General features: G+C 43.7%; 1 protein-coding gene across 1 annotated transcript in view; it reads left to right on the forward strand.

Annotated features, from left to right (window-relative positions):
• Positions 1–630: 630 nt before the first annotated feature.
• znf407 (zinc finger protein 407) overlaps positions 631–24,988 on the forward strand; it is a gene marked incomplete at its 3' end in the record, with an annotated part of 172,962 nt that continues 148,604 nt past the window's right edge. The window contains 4 exon segments of the mRNA XM_080425935.1: positions 631–693; positions 3,621–4,319; positions 6,709–9,042; positions 17,664–17,778. Coding sequence (XP_080282061.1) covers positions 3,689–4,319; positions 6,709–9,042; positions 17,664–17,778 — 3,080 coding nt within the window. The 5' untranslated portion in view covers positions 631–693; positions 3,621–3,688.

Here is a 24,988-nt window from a genome sequence, read left to right on the forward strand (position 1 = left end):
TATGATTATTTGATCTCCAGTTCAAATATGATTATTTTGGGGGGTCGCGGCCTGAAAAGGTTGAGGACCACTGAACTACACAGAAAAACACCACGTGGAAGACATGCAAGAATAAAACCAGCTGATTTGTTACAAATTATGTAAAATTCACACCAAACATCTTTAAACAAAACATAAATAAACAAATCAAGAAAAAAATACAGGGCAAAACGATATACAATAGGGGTATCATATAACAAGTAACCGAATTATTAAGGAAAAATAAGGCTTTCCAAAATATTTTTGTTTTAATTGTTTACTGTTTTTGTGTTCCTAAAAACATGTATAAAATGTATAATAATCCTTTGAAAAAAGCAGATCTACAAGCTCACAATGCTGGCATCGCAGTACTTGAATACATGTACATATAGTTATTTTACACCACTGATCAATAATAATAATACTAGCTACAAGTTTGAATGTAAAGCTTTCCATGTGAAATGAAAAGATTGGATAAACAATGTTTTATAATCAAAGTCATTTTTAGCATACAAATATTATAATTTCTCTTAATATGAACAGTTCAATCAGGTGATTAACATAAACAGCTTGGGGCCCGCCCTCTGGTGGTGACGTCACAGTGCGATGCTACGGGACGCCATTAGTGACCAGCAGCGAAAAGCGCGGACATTGACAATACGGGCGTATAACACGGTAAGACAATTTAAATCAACATTATATCGTCAACTCAGACATTGTGTTGGAGTTAAACACTCGTCGGGGGTCAAATGGAGAAGTTTAACGCCGTCGTTTATCGCATAGTAACAAGCGACTCAAAGGTCGATGCTAATCTACTTTTTGGGCCTCTGCGCTGCCGTCGTTTTCCAGCCTCGGAGTCCCCCCCTCAACCCCGCCTTCGAGCAGTGTTGCCAAATTCTGCGAGACAAATAAGCCGGTCTATGAAAACAAGCCCAAAAGAAGCGACTAGCCTACTTTTGGTTGTTTTTTTGGATTGGCTATTTATTGGTGTACCTGTACCGCCAAACAGTGGTGGAAAAAGGTTTCAATTTTTTTTACTTTAAGTAAAAATATCAATACTGCAATGTAGTAATACTTTAGAATTACTTTACAAGTAAAAGTCCGGAATTCAAAAATGTACTTGAGTAAAAGTACAAAAGTATCAAAATGTACATAACGTACCAAAAGTAGAAATTACTCATTATGCAGAATGTTCTATTTCAGTTTTCAAATCTTTTGAAGATCTACAAGCTCACGCGTTGTGAGCTTAGATCTGCTATTTTCAAAAAAAATCCAAAAAAAATCTTGAAGAAAAGAGGTCATTTTGGAACATTTTAACACCACGAATCCATGGCACAAAAACATTTTCAGATAGGGGACAACAAATAATTTGGGGGTCCTTGCCATGAAACTGGTTGAGAAGCCACTGATTTTAAACAACAATAGGAAACAAGCCCCAAATAATCAACTACACTTTAGAAACAAGACCAAATAATCAACTACACTTTAGAAAGAAGCCCAAATAAACAACTACACTTAAGAAACAAACAAGCCAAAAAAAACAACGCAACACAAGCAACTTCACAGAAGAAGAAGCCCAAAGTCGCTTATAATAAGCAGACCTGGCAACACTGCCTCCGAGACGCTCTGATTGGACAGCGAGGACAATGTCGCAACGTCATTGGCTGTGCTAACCTGTCACTCACACAGATACACAGTGACAGAAGCATGTTGCTAGCTGATTTAGCCGACAACACAAGCGACATGCCTGAACTCTGTCTCTGTGCCACAACAAACTGTACTTTTAATGGTCAAAATGTCCACATTATGGTGTTAACAATGGCAGCCAAGGGACGGCATTAAACGCTAGCATTAGAAATGTTACATAATGCACCATTAAAACTGTTATGTTTTTACTTTGGGGAGGCAGGTAGTCCATTAGCTAGGTTGCTAGGTAGTTTTGTGTGTGTTTGGCCAAAGCCTGGTTTACAGTTAGTCGTACCACGGTCGACTCCGACGGCTTGTACCGCCAAATTAGCCAATAGTTACAATGTCAGAGCTGACCTTAATATAATACAACAAGCAAACATATTTCAGTATTCTGAGAGGTATAAGTATTTACCATTGAGCTAAATATTACATTTCTGGCATCGGTTTTTATGAAAAAGATCAGACCAGCAGGCAGCAGTGCTTAATAAATACACTGGCACACACACCATCCAGAAGATGCAAAGTTTCTCAGAGGCTATAGGTAGATTTTAAGCAGTGGTGGAAAAAGTACTCAAATGTTTTACTTAAAAGTATCAATACTGCAATGTAGAAGCTCTGTTACAAGTAAAAGTCTGGTGTTCAAAATGTACTTAAGTAAAAGTACAAAAGTATTGGTATCAAAATGTACTTAAAGTACCAAAAGTAAAAAACAAGCTCACAACGCGTTGCGATGCGTTGTGAGCTTGTAGATCTGCTATTTTCAAATAGCCTAGGTATAAAATAGGACTAAAGTGGTTAATGTATGTTTTTATAATATAATAATTTATATCTGCAAAGTAACTTGTAACTAAAGTTTTCAAATAATTGTAGTGGATTAAAAGTACAATATTTGCCTCTGAGATGTAGTGGAGTAGAAGTAAACGTATTGGAAAGTAAAGTACAAGCACCTCAAAATTTACTTAAGTAAATGTACTTAGTTACTTTCCAGAACTGTATTTCATTGAACTAAATATTACATTTCTGGCATCGTTTTTTGAAAAAGATCTGCCCAGCAGGCAGCAGTGCTTAATAATATGCTGGCACAGCATCCAGAAGATGCTGAGAGGGAGTGCAAAGTTGTCTCAGAGGCTATTAGTATAGGTAGATTTTAAGCAATATTTGAACAATTCAAGTGATTCAACCCATTTCACACCCTTTAGAGATGATTGGTGGCACTTCTGAAACCCCTACTGTTTAAAGGTGGCGTTGCACAGCTACTGTGGGTACAATACATTTTGTGTATTTGTTCAAGAAGTTTAAATAACTTCGATGACATCATTTTCGAATAAACTATGCAAAACACACTGGTTTAGTTGGTTTTTATCTCGTCTGTCTGTGATAGCCTTTATTGACCAACAGTTCTTTCAGTTTGCCTCTGTAAGCACTAGATGGCGATAAATAGCTAAGTTTGTTCTTACAGTCTGTGAAGGATTATGAACAACTTTTTTTGGGGGGGGCTTCAGTTAATTAGATAATATGGACCTAAATGGGGTTCGTTTATATGTTGTTGTTGTTGTTTGATTACCAACCAGGTTTGCAGGTTACCATTAACCAACCATCATTCATGTGTACTTATTGCTTGATCCTATTTGTCCTGTACAGTAGTGCAAATGGTTGGGAACTGTTGGAATCCATCAGCCACTGTGGTTGCAGACACTTTGGTTTATAATTCATGAATTAATAATAATAATAATAATAATAATAATAGTAGTAGTGGTAGTGGTGAAAAAAATAAAAATAATAATGATTAATATATATATATATTTTTTAAATGTTAAATGCGTACTGTACTTTTATTGTATTAAATGTTTTTCTTGGCATTTTTAGTTTTTTTTAAAGCTCATTTTAAAATTAAGATTTCCTCTTGATTGCAGGACTTGGATCAAAGCGTTGAAGCCAGCGACCAGCTTCCCATTCACATCTGTCTACAGAGAGATGTAATATGGATCAAAACTTGATCTCTGATGCAGGTGTTGAGGACAAGGAGGCTCAAAATGAGAGAGACAGTCAGGAAGTTGAAATGTGTGAAACCGATTCGCCGGCTGAGAATGCCGGGTCCGACGAAGCGAGCGAAGAACCAGCCGCGGTGGGGCCAGAAGGTCACGTACCTGAAGATGGAGATGACGTTTGCCCCATTTGTATGTTTGTGGCCAAAGGTCCAACAGCGCTGAAGATTCACACGGCAAGAAAACATGCACAGAAACGCAAATTCAAGAAAGAAGAACCGCCAGAGTCGGAAAAAGAGGCTGACAATTCTGACGCGGGCCCGGTTGAAACGCTGCAGGAGAGCACGATTGAGGCCACTCCAACAGAGGAGCCCGAAACCGAGGTGAAAGCCGTGACCAAAGATCATGGGATATATGCAAAGGGCTCTGCTCGCAAGGGGAAGCCGACAGCCAAAGAGCAGGAGGCTCTGGAGGAGGACAACCCCGTCCAGGAGAGGCGAGTGAGCAAACGAACCCCAAAACCCAAGATGATCCATTCCTGTGACTACTGTGGACAAGAGTTTAGGGACAAGCCTCTCCTAGACCTGCACACCAAGAGAGTCCACGCCAAAGACGTTCCATTAGTATGTGAGTATGGGATGTACCCTTGTCTGGTGAAAGTGCAAAACACATACCCAACATGTTATTCAAGAACCCTGAAATCCTACTAATAAACAGTACTTAAAGTACCAAAAGTAAAAGTACTAATGTTTGAAAATAGCAGATCTACAAGCTCACAACGCGTTGCATCGCGACGCGTTGTGAGCTTGTAGATCGGCTATTTTCAAATAGCCTATGTATAAAATAGGGCTGAAGTGGTTAATGTATGTTTTATAATATAGTAATTTCTGCAAAATCTGCAAAGTAACGAGTAACTAAAGTTTTCAAATAATTGTAGTATAAGTAAAAGTATTGCAAATTGGAAATACTCGTCTAGTAAAGTAAAAAGTAACTCAAAATTGCACTTACGTACAGTAGGCTACTTAAGTACATGTACTTAGTTACTTTCCACCACTGCTAATAAATGCCATCAACAAGGGAGAACGCTTATAGTAGAGTACACTATACTGTATACTGTATACTCTTTAAAGACGGGATGCCGTGATTTTCAGTGATCCCCCCCCTAAAACATAATCATCAGGTATTATGGTTATACTAGGAGGAAGGTTTTTTTCAAAAAAGTGTACAGAAATTGTTAAAATTATGTTTTAATGTGGACACGCCTCCAGTTCATTAAGTATACCTGGTTCTCACCTTAGCACCTCCTCCACCACCTTAGCACCACCCACCTGTACTAGTCCCTCCTCCTCCTCATGCCCACACCTGTTGTGTTATGATAATGAGGGGGAGGGTATATTTTTACTATGTCACTATAAAGGGCTGTTTTTCTATTGGCACGTTTGACCCTCAAGGTTTCAGCCTCCAGGTAGAAACATAAAGAGAAGACATAAAACACCATAAAAACACCACCAGGGGATAAGGATAAGGATAATTCCTTTTAACAGGTCGTTCATGAAAGTCCTTGCGGTCTTGTTTCCAATGAGAACCTGTGAGCAATTGGGGTTAAGAGTCTTGCTCAGGGACAAATTTCATATCATCGGCACATATGCTGGGATAGCCTGGAATCGATCCTGGGGCAACCAGGGCCAGCTGGTTCCCTAGGCGGGCTCACTAACCACATGGCCGCCCCCACTCAGCTATGGCTTAATGAAGTTCTATCAACCTCATAGACACATGAAAAACAGAAAAAGTGCAAAACCATGGCACCACCTCTTTAACATACCATAGCTGTCGGGCAGACTCCTTGTTTGTCCAAAACTGTTACTTTTCAGGAAAGGGAAAAAAGAACCTGTGTTCCAGTGGATCCAGTTATTATTTAGTCAAAAGCTCCTGTTAACACTTTTCATCGTTGAATATTTATAAAACCCACGGACAGACTTAACGTCTTTCAAGCTGGAGTCCATATTTTGGACACGTAATAGACCAACATTCTGAAAAATGTGCCAAATGTTTCAACAACAAAAAAAGAACCCCCCCCAAAAAATAGTCGATCTACAAGCTCACAACGCGTCGCAACTTGATATGTTGTGAGCTTGTAGATCAGCTATTTCTTACTATTGTGTGACACTGTCATTATGACAAAGTATGAAATAGATAGACATTTTGTTACCACCGCGCTCTGACTCCTCTGGTGCGATATATCATCTTAGACCAATATCATTTACAAAAGCACTCAGAATGACAAGAGTGAGTTAACATTTTTATTTCTTCTTCACGTCTTTACAATGAAGGACAAATGTTTCGGCTATGACGAAGGCTGGATAGCCCAAACGTTTGTCCTTCATTGTAAAGACATGGAGAAGAAATTAAAAAAGTTAACTCACTCTTTTCATTCTGAGTGCGACCCATCACTTTTGTAACAGTTCAGTGAATTTAGTGTGTATTTTGTAATTATCGTTTATATTGTTATAATGAATCAAATATTAATAATACATAGTATTAAATATGAATCATCTTATTCATTGTCGTTGGTCTATTATTCATTGAACATAATGGTCTGTTCATAACAACATTACATGAGGGGATAACGAGTAAAAACGGGAGGACTGCCTATTGGCTATTCAAATCACCAGTTGAATCGCCATCAAAGGAAGTGACCAAGTGGGAAATGTTAGTCTGCACAGATACAAAAAAAAGAGCTTAACTTGACCAGAAACGGTTACCAACCTTTAACGTCACAATGCTGTAGCTGTAGTCGTTTGTTTGCCATTTGTGAAACGCTTGCCCTTGATTGGTTCAACTCCCCCTTCCTACAATGCTGTACCAATATTACAATTTTACATGTTATCTTTATGTTTCTCAATTATTGTAATTGTTCTTAATTTTTTTCACATTCTGGGGAAAATGCTGAACAAGAGCTTTGCTGTTTATTTGTCAGTATGTTTAAATATCAGTGACTTTCCTTCTTGTCTTCCAGACAACGTTGACGAGAACACAGATGAAGAGGAGGCGGCTTCAGCTTCTGTCTGCAACGTAAAGCTTTCCCAGACACAGGCAGCACCAAAACCCGCCACCAGCAGGTTCCAGCTAAAGTGTACCATCTGCGAGTTCAGGGTTAGCACCCCAGCACTGCTGGAGAGCCATGTCAGAGTCAAACACCCCACCCCTGACTGGTATCACTGCAAACTCTGTCACTATGTTACTGCAACATTCGAGTGGATGGAGGCCCACCTGTCCTCAGAGAACCACCAGCCAGCCGTGCTTTTCAAAGAGAAAGGCTCCGGAGGACCCTCCTCTTTGGAGGACTACATTGAGAAGGTGAAAAGAGACCCTGACGGAAATCACCCCCCCATTCCGGCTCCCACGGACGAAGAGGCCCAGGAAGCTGTCGGGGAGTGTGTGCCTCTGCCAGATGAGGAGTGGGAGGAGGAAGGTGCGGTGGAGGCCGCTAAAGCCATACTGGCCAAGGCGGACCTTTCGGACGACTCTCAACCAGCCAAGAAGAAAAGGGTCCGGTCAAAGCAGGGGACCACCACCACTTGTGGCTATTGTGGCCTGGTGGTGTCCAGTGCTACCAACCTCAGTGTTCATGTGCGCCGTAAGCACAGTAAGGAGTATGGCTACAACTGCATTCTCTGCAACTACAGCTGCGTGACAAAAGGCGACATGGACCGCCACTGCATCACCAAGAAACATGTCAGACGTGCACAGGAGTCTGCCAAACAGAAACAATCGGAATCTGACTCGGACGCGGCAGCACAGAGGGCAGAAGCAGTCCCACTGGGCACAGACGGAGAGTCTGAAGCTGACAACGGCTCTAAAGACAACAGTGGAGAAGACCAGGAAGAACCCGACATGAGCCCCTGCCCCAAAAAGAGTAAATATGACTCTGTGAATGCCTGCAGCCATTGTGACTTTGTGGCCCATTCGATCCCCTCGCTCCATCTCCATGTGAAGAGAAAGCACACTCGAGACTTTGAATATGTGTGCCTGGCTTGCAACTACTACGCCGTGACGAGCAGGGAGATGTCTCGCCACGCCTCCACTGACAAGCATAAGCAGAAAAGCCAGAAATATCTGGAACTGCAGGGGAACAGTGAGCAAAAATCACCCAAGTTCCCAATCATTATGGAGGTCATGTCTTGTACAGAAGAACCCGTTGCTTGTGCTGACAGTAGCCAGGCTCCGGATGCCGAGAGTCCTTCTACAAGCGCAGAGAAAGCAGCTGCCGCTCCACCTGAGACTGATACTGTGGAATCCGAGAAAGACGTTGATCAAATGGAGGTTGTGGCCGTCATTGTGGAGGGAAACCCTGAGGTTCAGATAGAAAACATCACATCTGACACCGGAGGTGAAGTGAAGCCAGTCAGTCACGATGTGGTACCTGTGACGGAATCTCAGACCCACTCTGAAGTGGCCGAAGCCATGGAACTAGAGGTCGTGGATGACGGGGACATCCAGGAGGGTGGAGAGGAGAGGGACAATCAGGAGGGCGAGGATGGCCAGGAGGGCGAACGGGACGGGGACAGCCAGGAGGGCGAGGAGGACGAGGATGACGGGGATAGCATGAATGCAGACGTTAACATAACCGAAGAGAAAGAGGACAGTTCTTTGACCGAGACACAGGCTCTGTCCAAGGCTCCCATCTTTGATGCCAGCATCGTATCCGTGAAGTTCCTCACCGAGCAGGAGCAGGCCCTGCAGGAGGGCGTGGCGCCAGAGGGGGAGGCTGCTGTACTAGGCCTGACCGAAGGGACCAAAGTGTTCCCCGCCATCGCTCCCTCGGCTCCGCCCAACCCGCACGTCAAGAAGATCAAACACAGGGAGGTGAAGGTGAAGAACGAGAACCACGTCGCCACCCGCATCCGCTGCGACGACTGCGGCTTCATGGCCGACGGCCTCAGCGGCCTCAACGTGCACATCTCCATGAAGCACCCGACCAAAGAGAAGCATTTCCACTGCCTGCTGTGCGGCAAGTCCTTCTACACGGAGAGCAACCTGAACCAGCACATGACCAGCGCCGCCCACCTGCGCAACGAGCAGAACAGCGTGGAGGAGACGCCCGAGGGAGGCGCCACCTTCAAGTGCGTCAAGTGCACGGAGCGCTTTGACTCGGAGCAGGAGCTGTTCGTCCACATCAAGGAGAAGCACGAGGAGCTCCTGAAGGAGGTCAACAAGTACGTGGAGGAAGACACCGAGCAGATCAACCGCGAGCGCGAGGAGAACCAGGGCAGCGTGTGCAAGTACTGCGGCAAGGTCTGCAAGAGCAGCAACTCCATGGCCTTCTTGGCCCACATACGCACGCACACAGGTATGTCAATATGCTCCCGTTCGCACTCACCCTAGAACCTGGACCTCCAGGCGCTTCTGTAGTGATGCTCTTTGAATAGCTTAAAAAAAACGTCATTTATTTGTGACCTGGTTATTTCAGAAAATACTATGTAATCCACCAAGCTGTTTTGAATTTGCTTCCTGATCTAACGTCACGTCACGATTCATCATAATAATCATCGCCTCTTCTAAATATCTCCATCCACCTGGTAGAGAGATATTTTTTCTCATCTGCCATGTTTTTTTTCGCATCTTATCTGCAATACCAAGTAGTATATTGAACAAGGAGAGGTCAGATACGCCCTGTTCTAAGCATTGGTAGTGCTCTTTAGATACACATACAATAATATAGGGTTTGTGCGCTGCACATCAAAAAACAAGTAAGAACGAACGTGTGATATGTCTTCTTTTATTTTCCTGAACCAATTATTCGGCAAAGGTCGTCATTCATCATTCAAAGAGAGTGTTCTTCTATACACTTCATCCACCTGGCTCTCACTGACTTCAATGCATTCCATCAAATCTCCAGCAGATGAACTTTCACCGTAACTACTGTATGGTTTCATGGATGCAAAATCAGAGAGCCACGGCCTGTTCCAGAAAGGGAAAGCGGGGGGGAGAGGCGTGGGGAGCAGCAAACTGCCTCAGCCCCCTACAGGCCAGAAACGGAGTGCTCTAGTCTAGTACTCTAGTCGGGAACGCAAACCAATTTTTACGGTTTGCGAGTAAATATTCGCCTTTTATTTTTCATTTCCTACATAAAATAAATAAATATAGGCCTATATACATATTTTAAAAAGTTTAAACAAAAATGTCACAACTTTTCATCAATTAAAAACTATTCCAAAATTGTTCAAAAGGAGTTCATAAATTAAAAAAATATATAATAATAATCCCCCCCCCCCAAAAAAAAGAACGTTTAAGAAGTAGGGAAAATAGAAGATCCACTAGCTTGACACGCTGCACGAAGTGAGTTTGGGTCCTGGGCAAACGCCTATTTTCTATTTTGGGTCTTGAACTAAAAGGTTTGGGAACCACTACTATTTAGTCTAGAGCAGTGGTTCTCAACCTGTGGTCCGGGGACCACCAGTGGTCCTTGAGGGGGTTCCAGGGGGTCCCCAGCCAAATTAATAGTTAGGAACCAGAGAATACCGTAACATTGCACGGAACGAGTGCACTTCATTCCGTGGATAGTCGCCTCGGAACTCCCAAATTGCGTGCATATGTACGGCGAGTCCCACGGTGGGCGTAACCAGTCGCAACACGGAAAAACCCGGAAGCAGAGCAGTCCGCACAATAAAATGTACGATTCTGTGCCTATCGGTACATAACTCAATCGGCGCTGAGTAGGCACAGGCGAATGTCCCACCGTTCAGGACGGCAACTCGGTCGCCTTAGCTCCCTCGGTGGTCCTTCACGGGGGGACAATTCGCCTGTGACTGCGCGCCTCCGAAATGGTTTTGTCACAAAGGCAGCGCCGTACCATATGCACGCAATTCGGGAGTTCCGAGGCGGCTATCCACGGAATGAAGTGCACTCGTTCCGTGCAATGTTACGGTAATCTCTGGAGATCGGGTTGCAGCAACTCTAAAGGTCCTTACACACCGGGGCGATTTTTTCGTGCGAATAATACGCTTTTTTTAAAAACCTTATAAAGTCAATGCAAGCGTACATGGCGCGAAAAAGCGGAAAAGCGAAGCGAAAAAGCGTCTTTTAATTATTCGGAACGAGTCCCAATTTTGCGTATATTCGCCACATTCGCCGGTGTGTAAGGACCTTAAGAGTGTACAAGTGGAACCAAATGGACCCGTTATTGTACACTCTCAGAGTTAAATGAACACTAATGATGATGATACAGTGTAGATTGGGACCGCCAAGAAATCAAAATGGTTGAGTCCCTGGCATATCTTTTCAAATGGGGGTCCGTGGGCTAATATGTGTCAATTTGGGGGTCCTTGATGCGAAAAAGGTTGAAAACCACCTGTCTAGAGGGATGTGAAATGTTTAATCTGATTGCCGTTTTCAGCGTAAAACTTTCAAGAGATGTTTTGAGGACCTTAAACAAAAAGAATACACTAAATTATTATATAATAATTAAAATGTGTGACCTTTCAGGTTCAAAATGTAGCTAGCAATGGAAATAGCTGACAGAAGGAATGTTGTTTTCAAATATCTGCTGACAACAATAGAATGTTGAACCCATATAATAATAATATTGTAGTAGTGGCGGCTAATGTGCAGGCTAATGTGCAGGCTACTATCTGCTCCAGCCAGGTAATAGTCATTTCAGGATAGTAGCAGGTAAAGACTGATTGAGCCTCAGACCAGCTAATGGACCACAGATTGGGATTCCCTGAGCAATGCCTGGTCAGAGACATGTGCGACTCATAATTGATGTGTCCATTACCGAGACTCAGTTGTAATTATAGTCAATAAGTCTCTGTAAATGTGTTAAAGCTCTGGCTAAAAGCATTGGAGGCCCCGAAGAGAGGTAGGCTAATAATTTAAAATAATCAATGCAGACGTATTCAAAGCCCTTAATTTCCCTTGTGTGTGTGTGCGTCCGAGCTTGTGTGTATGCATGTGTGTTTGTCTGTGTAGTGAATGGTGTGTATATGTCAGCCTTCATGCCTAGCTGATTATCCTCAATCCATTAAGATTTATCTTGTCATTTATAATGCAAAGCAGGCCTGCATTGGTCAGGGGATGTGGCTGGGGAATGTCCGGCAGGTTAAGAACAGAGGGCGCTCCATTACTCTTCCCTGACCATGTGTATTAATTGCTTTTAAAATCAACTTAATGCAGGAACGAGATGTGAGGGCGCCATCAATAAATGCCCTTCTCTACTTCCCATGGTCCATCCCTCCTTTCAGCCCAAACTTTAATGGGGCTTTAATTGAAGTCCTGAGCTCTGTGTTGTGCGTGTGCGTGCGTGTGCGTGTGTGCGTGCGTGTGCGTCCCATGTAGCAGGCCCTTGCATTTCTATTGAGTGACAGACTAATTCTTAATGGCACTCATAGTGGAAATGGAAAGCTTTGCCATTTCCATGATCAAGTGTGCGATTGTTTGAGGCGCAACAGTGTGAAGACACTGAAGAGAGACTGGCCCTGGTGTGTCCTCGCATGTGGTACGTCTGGCATGTGGTAAACGCGCCTCTGAATCCATTACATTTAGCCAAACGCTTAATTCGAAGAGACATTCCGTAGAAGTTGCTTCCTCAAAATGCCCGCCAATGCGATCTGTGACGTAGGGCTGCACGATGACGGCTAAAATGACAATCCTGAAATCGTACTGTGCGTGATTAGGCACGATTAGTGGTAATTATGATTTTTTCTTTTTATTGCTTTTCAGTTTTGGACAAATACAGATTTAAAAGAATCTTAACAGGCATATAAAAAACCTATTGGACAGAACATGCACCAACACAAGCAATATCATACAAACAAGAAAAACTAAGAAACGTGAACACACAAATGCAAAGAAAAACAAAACAAAAAGAAACCATCAAAAGAAAAGTTGTACATATCAATTACATTTCAATTACATTTCCTTTAGTCGTACATATATTATTATTATTCACCCAACTCCACTACCACCCACACAATACATTGTTGCTCATTCTCGCTCACCAGGTAATTATGATTTGTGATTGAAAGGGATGTTTTTTTTACATTTTCTCTGTAGGTTACTATGCGTAGTGGCACCATTTACCTTATCAAATGGCATGTAATGGCCTCTGTGCTTTTATGGCGCCTCTGTGAACCTGAATGTATGGAGACATGAGTGGTACAATGTTCTGGTTATGAATTCTTGTGTGAAGAGACCAGGACAAGATGCAACAGCTGACCAAATAACATGTTTCCATGAATTGCCAAGGTTCCCGATTAGTTCACAATTGTGAAATATAAAATCACGATTTTTCGATTATTTGTCTATCTCTACTGTGAAGTTCTATACAATCTCTTGGATTGTGGGTAAGTCCCGACGTCATGCTAGTGTCATGTCCAGTGGGTGTACAGTACTTAAGGAAGCTGCCTCACGCTACAGAAAGAGGAGATGTACACCTGACATATGGGCCACATGGCTCAGGAACCTTTGGCTCCAAAGACTACTTTACGTACTTTGTCTGTGATGAGCTTCAGGTCTGTGAGGCATTGCAAATGTTACTAGGTCTATAGCTGATTTTGCATTTGGCACACTTACCCTGGTTTCAAGTGTGTTTAAGATTATGTTTCAGACTGTAAAAAAAACATGTTAGATTTAATACTCAGGTGCTTAATTTTATATTAATGAACATTTCTATTCGGGCCTCAGTGTCACAAATTCCCAGTGTTTCTCTAGTTCCCAAAGTGGACAGTTACGACGGCATGTGTTTGCCTTGGTAACACTTTTACCAAGGCAACACCTTTAACCATAACATCCTTTTATCAATTTATAATTTAGGCATTTATCAGACGCTCTTAATCCAGAGTGATTTACAGTAAGCAAGGAAAACACAAGGCAATACATCAAATGCATAGAAATGGTAATCTACGATCATAGGTAAACCAAGAACCTATCATCAGTCTAAACAGTATAATATCCAAAAACCTATAATCTGTACATTGCAACTATACAATATAGCAGGGGTCCTCAACAACAAATCTTGAAGGTCCACAAATGTGCCCCCCCCCCCCCGCGCGCACGCGATTGTTTTAGCGGATTTTGGCGGATTCGGGTACTTTTTCCCCCGTTTTTGTTACTTTATTTCAGTTTTAAAAAAAAAAAAAATTTTTTTTTTTTTTATTATAATTTTCCCAGGGTCCACAGAGAGGTGTCCCGCGGTCCGGTCATGGACCGCGGTCCGCCTGTTGAGGACCCCTGCAATATAGGATGCCAGGTCGACAAATGACCTGGCCTCTGTCTAGCATAACATGTTATCTTTTATAACCTTAGACATCGATAATAACAAAAGAACATCTCCATTTTAACTGACTTGAGTCTTTCTGATTTATGTTGGGCTGCCTTCGTATGAACAGCATGTATACATACATGCATTACATTACATTACATTAGACATCCACCGCACTGTTTTTGATCCCTGTTCAGGAGATATGTTACTTAAGGAAATTAAAGTAGTGACACTTGAGGCCCCGAAAAAGATGGATTTAAACCAAAGTCAAGGGCATACTCAAAGGTTTCGATTGAATTATACAGTGTTTCTTAGTTTTGCCTTTCTTCATTCAGATTGAGTTATGTTGTTAATATGAGATTACATTGCCCGTTCCATTCATGCTGCTCTTATTTGTGGAATGCACCTATTGCTCCTCATTTTGACAGTGTGTGCCAGTTATTATTATTGCTAAGTTCCCTCATTACATTGAATGATTCACCTCTTACGTAGTGGTCATTTATCCAGGGAGCTTGTTTGTGAGGCTGATGCGAAAGCAGGACCGCGGGGTTTCTGCCAGTGTCTGGGGCTGGCAGCGTGTCCAGATCCTTTTAATTAAGACCCCACTTTTTATTCTCTTGATTAATCAGTGAAATCAGGGAAACGGTAGTGGGAGGCTGCACACAGATTTGTCAATTTGTCCCTTTAAGGAAAGCAGGGGGAAAAGGAGAATCAGGCGCACACTTGCATTTTGCCAATGCGGGTGCTGCTGGAATTTGCATTTTGAGGTAAATTGGTCACTTTTTCACTGGAGAAAGCTGTCTGACCCCAGACTTAGCTACGGGAAGGGTTGTGTGTGTGTGTGTGTGTGTGTGTGTGTGTGTGTGTGTGTGTGTGTGGGGGGGGGGGGCAGAGTAATGGCCACACACTTGCGAGCATGCATGCTCATGCACAGAATGCAACCATTACTGTGCTTAAAGAAATGACAGAGAAATAAAGTTACAAGTCCTTGTCTCATATATAGCATTTTGTGTTATTGGGCGTATATGTGTCTATAGCCCAAGGCTATAATAATATATCAGTGGACTGGACATGATATTTAGTGCTCAAAGTGCTTCTTTTATTTTTAAAAGATGATGGTCAATGTATAACCTCTGAGAGGCGAGTATAGCCTGTGTGTGTGTGTGTGTAAGTAAGGCTGGTGGGTGTGGGAGTGGAGTGAAACATTGCGAGAGGTTCCTCTCCTCTCAGGAAATGAATTAGTCATTCCCTGTCTTCATCTGGGATGTGAGGGGAGCCACATCGCCCCTATGTGGATGGCAGTATTAATTTAACATGACACTGCATTGATGGTCAATTTCAGTTTTCACGGAGGCTGTTTAAGTGGAGTGGTGGAGTATTAATATGATGAGATGTGAGAACTGAGGGATGTTACATCTCTCTCTTCTCTCTGCCATGTCTCATACTCAGCCAGCCATCTGGACGAATCAGGTCCCCGCGCGCCCGTCTCTCGCTTCACCTCGCTTCTTTTTTTGGGTGTGTGTGTGTGTGTGTGTGCGTGCTGGTGAGTGTGTACAGTATGTAGGTCTGTCGGTCTTAGTGCGCGTGTGCCGTTTGTGTGCTTGTTGTGTGTACGTGCATGGAGGTGTGTGTGTGTGTGTGTGTGTGTGTGCGTCTGACATGCATAACCTATACGTAGGTGTATGCAAAACCAATAGAGGCCTATATATATATATATGCGTGTCTGTGTATGTTTATGCTTGTGTTAAGTATAGACTGTGTGTGTGTTTGTGCGTGTCTTGTCTGTTTGTTAGACGTATAGCACACTGTAGGGACACGTGAAAGAGACTGGGATTTGCTGCTGCTCGTGTACAGTCACCCCCCCCCCCTCCCGCTCCCCCCCTCCCGTCCCTGTTTATGGGCCTTGTTAGCACAGGCATGCCTTTCAATCTTCGTTACCGGCTTAAAATTCGATGTGTCGTACTTCCAGCTCGCAGCAAGTGAACCGTGTATGAACGAATTAGTAATCTACACAAAGTGCTTAACCCGTTAAGACCGGGAACGCATCTGTGTGTCATTTTTAGATTTCTTTTAGGCTATTCAAAAATAGCAGATATACAAGCTCATAGCGCGGCACCGAGTGCAGCGCTATGAGCTTGTATTAATTTTTTGAAAATCGTGATTTATTTTGCAAATCTTTGAATATATATATATTTTTAAGCGAACATACATGTAACTCAAATCTTTGCTTCTGGGGGATTCTACTTTTCTTTCTTTTTTCTTCTTATTTTTTTTTTTACTTATGTTGCTATAATATCAGTGGTTCTCAAACTTTTTTCATGTCAAGGACCCCCTAAAATGACCGCGGACCCCCATCTCAAAATATATTGTTCCAAGGACCCCCCGGAAGCAAAGATTTGAGTTAAAAATGTTTGCTTTAAACAATATATGCAATCAAAGATTTGCTAAATGTTCACGATTTTCAAAAAATAGCAGATCTACCAGTTCATAGCGCGGCACTATGAGCTTGTATATCTGCTATTTTTGGAATAGCCCAAAGAAATCTAAAAATGACACACACAGATGCGTTCCCGGTCTGAATGGGTTAATCAAATCAGCGGCTGCCCCCGGAATAAATATTGCAGTACGTCTTGGGATATTCACGGGGAGAGGCTCGCTACAAGATGCATACGTTTATATCATATGAGACTCCTGCTTAGATTGGAGTGTCACAGTGCGGTGTGGCATGGATCTGGCCCAGTCCCCCGGTCTACCACTGCCAACAAAATGTTCTTTTATGACACACGCATCGGGTTTCAATTTTACGGGCGTAATCAAATTCCTTGTGTGGCGGCACGCAGGGCTAAACTAGAACATTTTCATAATTTTATTTGACTGAATCCAGAACTTGGATGAACTGTCTCTTTTCTTTTTTTACTGAGTGATGTTTTGTCACTTTCCACGGCTGAATAGGTCCCGGTTTTGTCATTTTCCCTGACATAAATTAAGTAGGGTATTGTTGTAGCGCCCATCCACCCATTACACACACTCGCAGTTGCCGAGAGACTCGCAGCGGCGCCCGTCAGCAGCCCTCCCTACCCTGCTCTTAAATGACGGATGGCAAGTGCAGGCTGTGCCACTCTCTCAAACGGCTGCCCCACCCCACTGGATTTATTAATGACAATAATTAGGGAGAAACCTCCCCGCGAAGCCCGCCAGAGTGATTAGCGCTTTAATGATGGAACAGGGGTAGTGAGCGCACGCGGAATTGATTTACGTATTCTGCCTGACCTTTTGGAATCCAATTTATGCATCCACAGGCAAAGGAAAGAGTAGGTACGAGACGAAGAAGAGTGACAAGAATAGACCGAGATAGATAGATAGAGAGAGAGAGAGACTCCTGAGTCCTGACACTTTGGGGGTTTGACTGTTCTTTTGGGAGGGACCGGGCTAAAGAACTGAACTAAAATGCCTTTTGTTTTTGTGGCTGGGAAGTATGCCAATACTAAAGGCACACACTAGTGAGGAACTGACAAACTGAACAATTGTCTTCTTCTCCCTATAATCTGGCACTTGGAAGCGTGTAGCAGAATCAGACAAAAGAAAAGCTAAGGATCTGCCGAGACCGAGAGTTGTTGACGATGATTTTGAAACGGACATATTTGTGTTTCAGAAACATTTGCTATTTGCAGGGCTTTATTATATTAACTTGCCACACTTTGTTTTTGCAGGGTCCAAGCCGTTCAAGTGCAAGATCTGCAACTTTGCCACTGCCCAGCTGGGGGACGCGAGGAACCACGTGAAGAGACACTTGGGCATGAGAGAGTACAAGTGTGACGTCTGTGGGTAAGTTTACAAATCAGCCCCTCGGAAATAAACATGTCTAGGTTCTGATAGCAGCTATATGAAAATAACTTGAACGTCTCGTTTTTCTAAACGTTTGAGACAACGGTAAATTAAAACTACGAAAGTAAAGCCGTTGAGGATCTCTATCCCCCCTCATGCCTCAACAACCACCACCGACGTGTCCTTAAATAAGGCCATTATGCTACAAACGCTCCACTGTTCGACTGTAGAAGAACTACTGGTTTGTACTCTCACTGGTATATGTACTATGTGAGTGTTTTGTGTTGGAGTCTATGTGCATAATCCTCAATTTCCCGCTTTAACTGCTCCCTGAGGCCGTGCTTGTACAGAGAGAACACAAGAACGTATTCTTCTTTGTCAGCTCGCCTAGTTAGACAAAGGTTAAGAAAATGGAGTTGAGTTTACGGACAATTCATCATTCCAGTCAGCGGGCATACGGCATTACACATGATCAGCTTTACAAATAATCTCAGTCAATGCTGTGGCTTTTATATAGGTTATTTAATGTCTATAAATACTCAGTGTAGCGTTATGGTTCTCATCCCGTTAGCGTGGACCCCCTGCGCGTAGACCATATGTTCTGTTCAGCTCCATCCAGTCCCATGATAGACCTCCCCACTGTCTTGCCATGTTCAAAAGGACGCACGAGCTGTTTAACATGCAATCGGGGAATAGAGTAAATTGTGGGATTTTTTTTTTGCAGCCATCTCCGCTTCTCGGCGGCGATTATCGCGCGCAGATGAAGACGTATGTGTGGTTATTTAGTCGTCTCCCTCAGTGTAATTCTGTGTAAACTGTTCCGTTTAGTTCAGTCGCCGAGGTTTTTTGTTCTCCTTTTCCGGAGCCGGAGCCGAGCGGGGGCCACAGCCAGCCGGCGTGTTTATTTGCTCGCCTCTCTGCCGTTTGCAAACATATTATAGCAGGGCAAACAAGCTTTGGTTAAACACCGCGTCTCCTTTAATGAGGGGGATAAGGCTCGTGTTTCACAAGCCCTTCAGCTCAAGCCCTTTCTTCTACAAAGTGTTGTGAATGTGCACAGGGTCTTCGGCCAAAAAAAATGCTAGTTTTACACAGTGAAATCCTCAGTCTTACAATTATTATCCATTTGTAAACTCAGAGAGTTTAGAAACATGGACCAAATGGTTACATTTGTAGAGTCTCAGAGCACACACACACACACACGCACACACGCACGCACGCACGCACACGCACACACACACACACACACACACACACACACACACACACACACACACACACACACACACACACACACATACACACACACACACGCACACACACGCGCACGCACTCGCACACACACGCACACGCACACACGAGGCCCAGCACTTCTCCAATATGCCTTTAAATGGGACTACTAAATACAGCCCCTGGTTTCACAAATCATGCGAGTGGAGGAGCTATGTGCTGCCAGTGGCAGCCAGCGGTGACAAATCGGCCCTGTGTGTGCGTTCAGTGCTGACTGATCACCGGGCCATCTCTCCTCTTGACTAAAGAGCAACAAACAAAGAGCCCTCCAGAAGCACCCTCATTAAGGCCACAGCCATACACACACACACATCATCAGCAGCAGCGTGTTTTTTAAGTTTTTTAAGATTACACGATGCACGCGCGCGTATACTTTTCTTAATCTGAATCTAAAGCAGTTGCTAATGGGTGGCCATGTTTCAGGTATAATGCGATTTCCTTTCCCCTCTCCCTTCCCACCCCTATTCTGTTTTGTTTTAGGTGACCTAGAAAAGTGAGATTACAGTGCTATTAAGCTAGGCTTTCTCCCGCGGATACTAACGACGGCATAATATTTTGCTTAACGAAACTCAGTTTTAGCTAATGGGATGTTTTCTTATTGTCACCATTCATCATCCCAATTAAAGGTGAGAACCATTCTCGGATACCATCCGATTCCCCCCATTACAACATTTTTAGGGATTTTGCAATTAGTTTTGCGGCGGTATCGCTGATGAAAGACGCTACGACCAGCCTTTTATTGCGTTTCTTCACTGTCATCTCAGGTTAACTGCACACACAAACATAAAATGTACACACACACGCACACACACACACACACACACACACACACACACACACACATTTATATACTGTTCACATATTTACACACATATACATGTATGCATATCATATTTAGAAGTAGGAGCCATGCACACAGCACCTTTAAGCCCCTGAAAGTGAGGTACTTACCGCACCTTATGTCTTACCTCAGGTACTTACCGCACCGAATAGATATACGGTAAATATGTAGATAATTTGTTTGTTTTTATTGATCTCTCTCCCCCTCTTCCCCTTGCCCCGCCTCCCTTCTTCTTCTTCTTCTTCCCTTTCTCTTATGGAAATAACAAAAACGTTGGTGCTCGGCCTGGACCGCTGGCGTAGCGGTCCATGCACCTATAGGCTACAATGTAGCCTGACAGCGTGTCGCGGGTTCGAGTCCCGAACCCGACGGCCTTTTGCTGCGTGTCACCCCCCATCTCTCTCTCTCTCTCTCTCTCCCCATTTCCTGTCAGTCCACTGTCCTATCTATATTAACCCATTAATACCTGGAACGCATCTGTGTCACTTTAGATGTCTTTGGCTATTCAAAAATAGCAGATATACAAGCTCATAGCGCGGCACCGAGTGCCGCGCTATGAACTTGTAGATCTGCTATTTTTGAAAAATCGTGAAAAAAAAAATGTTTCGATTTTTTTCCAAAAGAAATTAGGATTTAGATTTTTTTTAAAGAATCGCCTCAGTTCTTAAAGGGTTAAAGGCATAAAAAAAAGCCCAAAAATTAAAAACAAAAACAAATTTCACCCTCTGTTTTACACCTCTAAACCTGCGATGTGACAATAAAGTCTGATTCTGATTCCATCTCACTGATGCCATCGATCGGCGCTCTCCTCAGCGATCTCCGAGGCGAGAGACGATTACCCGGCCCCCCCGACGTGGCGCGCTAACGATCGAGACGGCAACCAAATGGATGTGCTTGCTGCCCCCCCCCGCCGCTGTCCACCTCGCTTCAGCGTGCGGTCCGGCGGCCGCTACGCTCTCTGCCGGGGGAATCGGGGGAATCGGGGGGGGGGGGGAACGTTGTTGATACTCGAAGATCATATTGTTGTGGCGTTTCATTAACAAATGCAAATCGAGGCCAGGGCCATGTTTGGAACCTTTGACCTTGCCGCCAGTCAAACCGAGAGAGTGGTCTTTATAGATGCCTCGGCTCATCACCGCCACTCTAGAGCTTGTCTGTCTGTCTGTCTGTCTGTCTGTCTGTCTGTCTGTGTCGCATCCACCTATCTTCTAGACCTATATGCTGCTAGATATTATCTCTTTTTACAGCCCTTTACCAGATTTGTTAAAATATGGATTGATAATTCCATACTTGTCAGCGAGTGGTTGAAATTGAGGCATTATTGATGGAACCCGTCTATTGTTTTTTTTTTAAGACATTCATTATTGCATAAAGCTACTTCTATATTTAATCTTTTAGCGCGCATGTCTCATGAATAGCAAACTGATTGATCCGTCCTAATTTGGCTACCAAAAACAACCCCTCGAGCTGCGAAAACAGCAGAAAACACAAATTGGGCCGGCCAGCATGCACACAATAAGATTTCTCATATTTAATTGGTTAAAGAAACAACAACCTTAAAGCACGTGAGACGGCAGTTTTCTTGTCTTTCCCCTGGCGTGTTTTTGTCCACAGTGGGGGCTAGGCCACTTAATGAGCCTTCCTCTTCCTCTCTTCCATCATCTTCCAGAAAGGCCCTGGATTCAGCACTTCCCCCCCCGAACCCCCCCCACTCCCCCCCACATCCTTCTCCCCCTTCATAACCCTGCTGCTCCTTCCTCGTCCTCCCCAAAGATGCCACGGACGGCCAGTGCTGTTTGTAGGTGCTAAATTATGCATCAGGAGTCTAAATGCTGTGAGGCATTGGTTTAATATCTCAGCCCGGGCCTTAAGAAGTATTAACCCGTTCAATCCGGGAACGCGTCTGTGTCATTTTTTTTAAGATCTCTTTGGCTATTCAAAAATAGCAGATCTACAAGCTCATAGCGCGGCACTCGGTGCCGCGCTATGAGCTTGTAGATCTGCTATTTTTGAATAGCCAAAGAAATAAATAAAAAAATGACACGGATGCGTTCCCGGTCTTAACGGGTTAACACCATCGTGGATGTGGATGGTCCTCCCGTGGACCGCAAGCTTTATGGTTATGGGTCATAAGCTACCCCGTTTGCTACTGTCACTTCAGGAATTTGGATGAAACTTAAGAACTGTTGCTCTCTCTCTCTCTCTCTCCCAGTTAAAAAAGTTTGCGGTGTGTGTGTGTGTGTGCTGAGGGCCGTCTTCTCTGTAGCGTTGAAATCTGCTTTGTGTTTCCCTTCCTTCTCTCACTTCACTCGACTTAAGCCTGAGTTATACTCGGTGGTGCATCTCGAGTTGCACCGGGGGGAAAAAAAAAGGCGATCTACAAGCTCACAATGCGGCGTGGCGCAAGGGCGTCGCGAGCTTGTAGATCGGGGCTATTTTCGCTGCGCGACACTGGATCGCGACTAAGCATAAATCAGGCTTTAGTGTCGGGAGTGAGTATATATAGTCCTGATTTCATGTTGGGTGTTGTGTGTGTGTGTGTATATGTGTGTGTGATTTGACTGTTAACAGGATGGGGCTGGCTCGTGTCAGGCTTTTGTGTCCCCCCCTGTCTTGCGAGAAGTGTCTGGGATGTTCCCAGAATAGCCCATCAGTTCCGCCCCGCATGGCTCATCCGCTGTAATGTGCCTTAATGCCCGGGCCCCGTGTGAGAGTGTGAGGCCCTGGCAAGTGACAGTAGAGCAACATCTTAGCTATGCTGCTTATCCAGAGAAAGCCGTCACTTAACCCGTTCAGACCCGGGGAACGCATACCGTGTCCATTTTATAGATTTGAGCTATATAACCATTGTTTTATACTTTGGGCTATTTCAAAAACAGCAGATCTACAAGCTCGTAGCGCGGCACCGAGTGCCGTCCGCTGTTTAAAAAAAAATCTTGAACAATTTTGTGCAAATCTTTGAAAACGTAATTTTTGGAAACGACATTTTTAACTCAAAGCTTTGCTTCTTGAGGTCCCTGGAACAACATATTTTACAAATGATCGCTTTAAATAATATATATATACATTCAAAGATTTGCACACATTTTCACGATTTTTCAAAAATAGCAGATCTTACAAGCTCATATTGCTATATGAGCTTGTAGATATGCTATTTTTTAATAGCCAAAGAAATCTAAAGTGACTCGGATGCGTTCCCGGTCTTAATGGGTTAACTCAGCCCCTCTATTGTCTACACACACCCTTCTCCTTCTCCCTGACGTGATTCTCTATAATCCTCCAACAGAATCTGGTTAGAACTCCCCGAGAACTATTTTTATGCGTGTGTGTGTGTGCGTGTGTGTGTGTGTGCGTGTGTATGTGTGCGTGTGTGTGCGCGTGCGCCCCCACCCCCCCGTCCTCCCATTTAAACATTAATGGTTGTTGCAGATGAAGAGAAGGATCCCTATGAGGATGATTATAATGTCACTCCCCTGATCTCCCGCCGCCCCCGAAATAATTGTACATCACTGCTTCATAACGTGTCAGAGGGACGTCGGTGGCGTGCAATTAAAACCGCGGAATATAATACAGCAAATTACTGCCTGTCAGGCCTGTGAACAACACACTCGGTATTTGAGTTACACTTAATCATCACGTGCATTAGCGACTTCGCTAAGATCCCCCTCTCTCTCTTGCAGCACGGGCGTGAAACACACTGCCGCCATACAGGGCGCAGGGGGGGGAGGGGGGGATTGTGTCTGTGATACAACAGCTCTAGGGGTACTTATGTATTTATATTAGACTTAGACCCTTAAAAGGCCATGGATGTTGTAAATGATTTAGCTGTGTGTGCGACCAAGAAACATGCACCATGTGTTGGCAGGAAACGCTATGCAGGAACTCTGAATTTCATTATCAGGCAACAGATGTAAACATTGAATATTTACCCCAAACAAGTCGAGCTACCACACAAGCCTTTTGTTGTTTGCATATTTCATTAGCATTTTTATTCAAACTCAAGATGGCGTGAATTAGGCACGGCCATATGTACAGTGAATAGTAAACGTATAGAAATGTCGCCGCTTAATCCAGATCTAAATTGTATTGTCCCGTTTAGACATATTATTGATTTGTGCGTACCTGAAGGCTTATTATTTTTGCTCTTTTAGAGACAGGGGTGACATTCATTCCCATCAGGAAGATGTATCAGTGTTTACTGTTCTGGACACTTGAAAGTTCTCTGTCTGGGAGAGTCCATGGCCAGTTGGTGTGGTGGTCCCTCCACCAAAATAAACACATTCTGCCCTGATGCGCTTAACTGAATTTAGTGCGCCATTATCGGAAATGAAATAAGTAACGTTAAAGGTCATTTGGAAAATAATGCAGAAAGGCCGGTCTGGAAAGGTTAAGTATGTGACGGAGCTGTTCTGATGATAACGAGGAGGCGCGTATGGCTGGGGAGAGCTCAGCGTTCTGTTTTTTGACTCGGCGCGCTGCCGATCGCTCTTTATGACCGGGACAGCTTTACAGCCTGTTACCCCCCCATAACACGATAAAGCGCAGCATAATGGATTGGATGTGTTTAGTAGCCTTGGGCTGATGTTTGTAAAATTAATGTTTTTGCAATGGAAAACACACACTGGTGTGTCTTTGCGCGTGCGTGCGTGTGCACGCTCTCTTTCTTTCTCTCACTCACTCACTCACTCACTCACTCACTCACTCGCACGCGCACACACACACACACGCACGCACACGCACACGCACACGCACATGCACACACACGCACACACACAAAGAAACAGAGAGGCTAGACACATTATCAATATAAAATCCATCATACATTTTTTACAATGGAATTATGGTCTCTTAATTTCCTTCTCTCGTGACATTTCCAATCTGTTTGCTCATAAGATGACATCAACATATGGCTTCATTAGAAAGGCTTGTATTATGGGTCTGTTGTTAATCAATGCAGAGGCAATGCTCAGGCAGAAGTCATGCAACCCAGTTTTTTTTTTGGCGTCAAATTTATGCTTCAAAATTAACCCATTCAATCCGGGAACGCATCTCTGTCATTTTAGATTTCTTTGGCTATTC

Source organism: Gymnoscopelus braueri (genome assembly GCF_963280865.1).
Source record: "Gymnoscopelus braueri genome assembly, chromosome: 4".
In the NCBI taxonomy this organism is placed as follows: Eukaryota; Metazoa; Chordata; class Actinopteri; order Myctophiformes; family Myctophidae; genus Gymnoscopelus; species Gymnoscopelus braueri.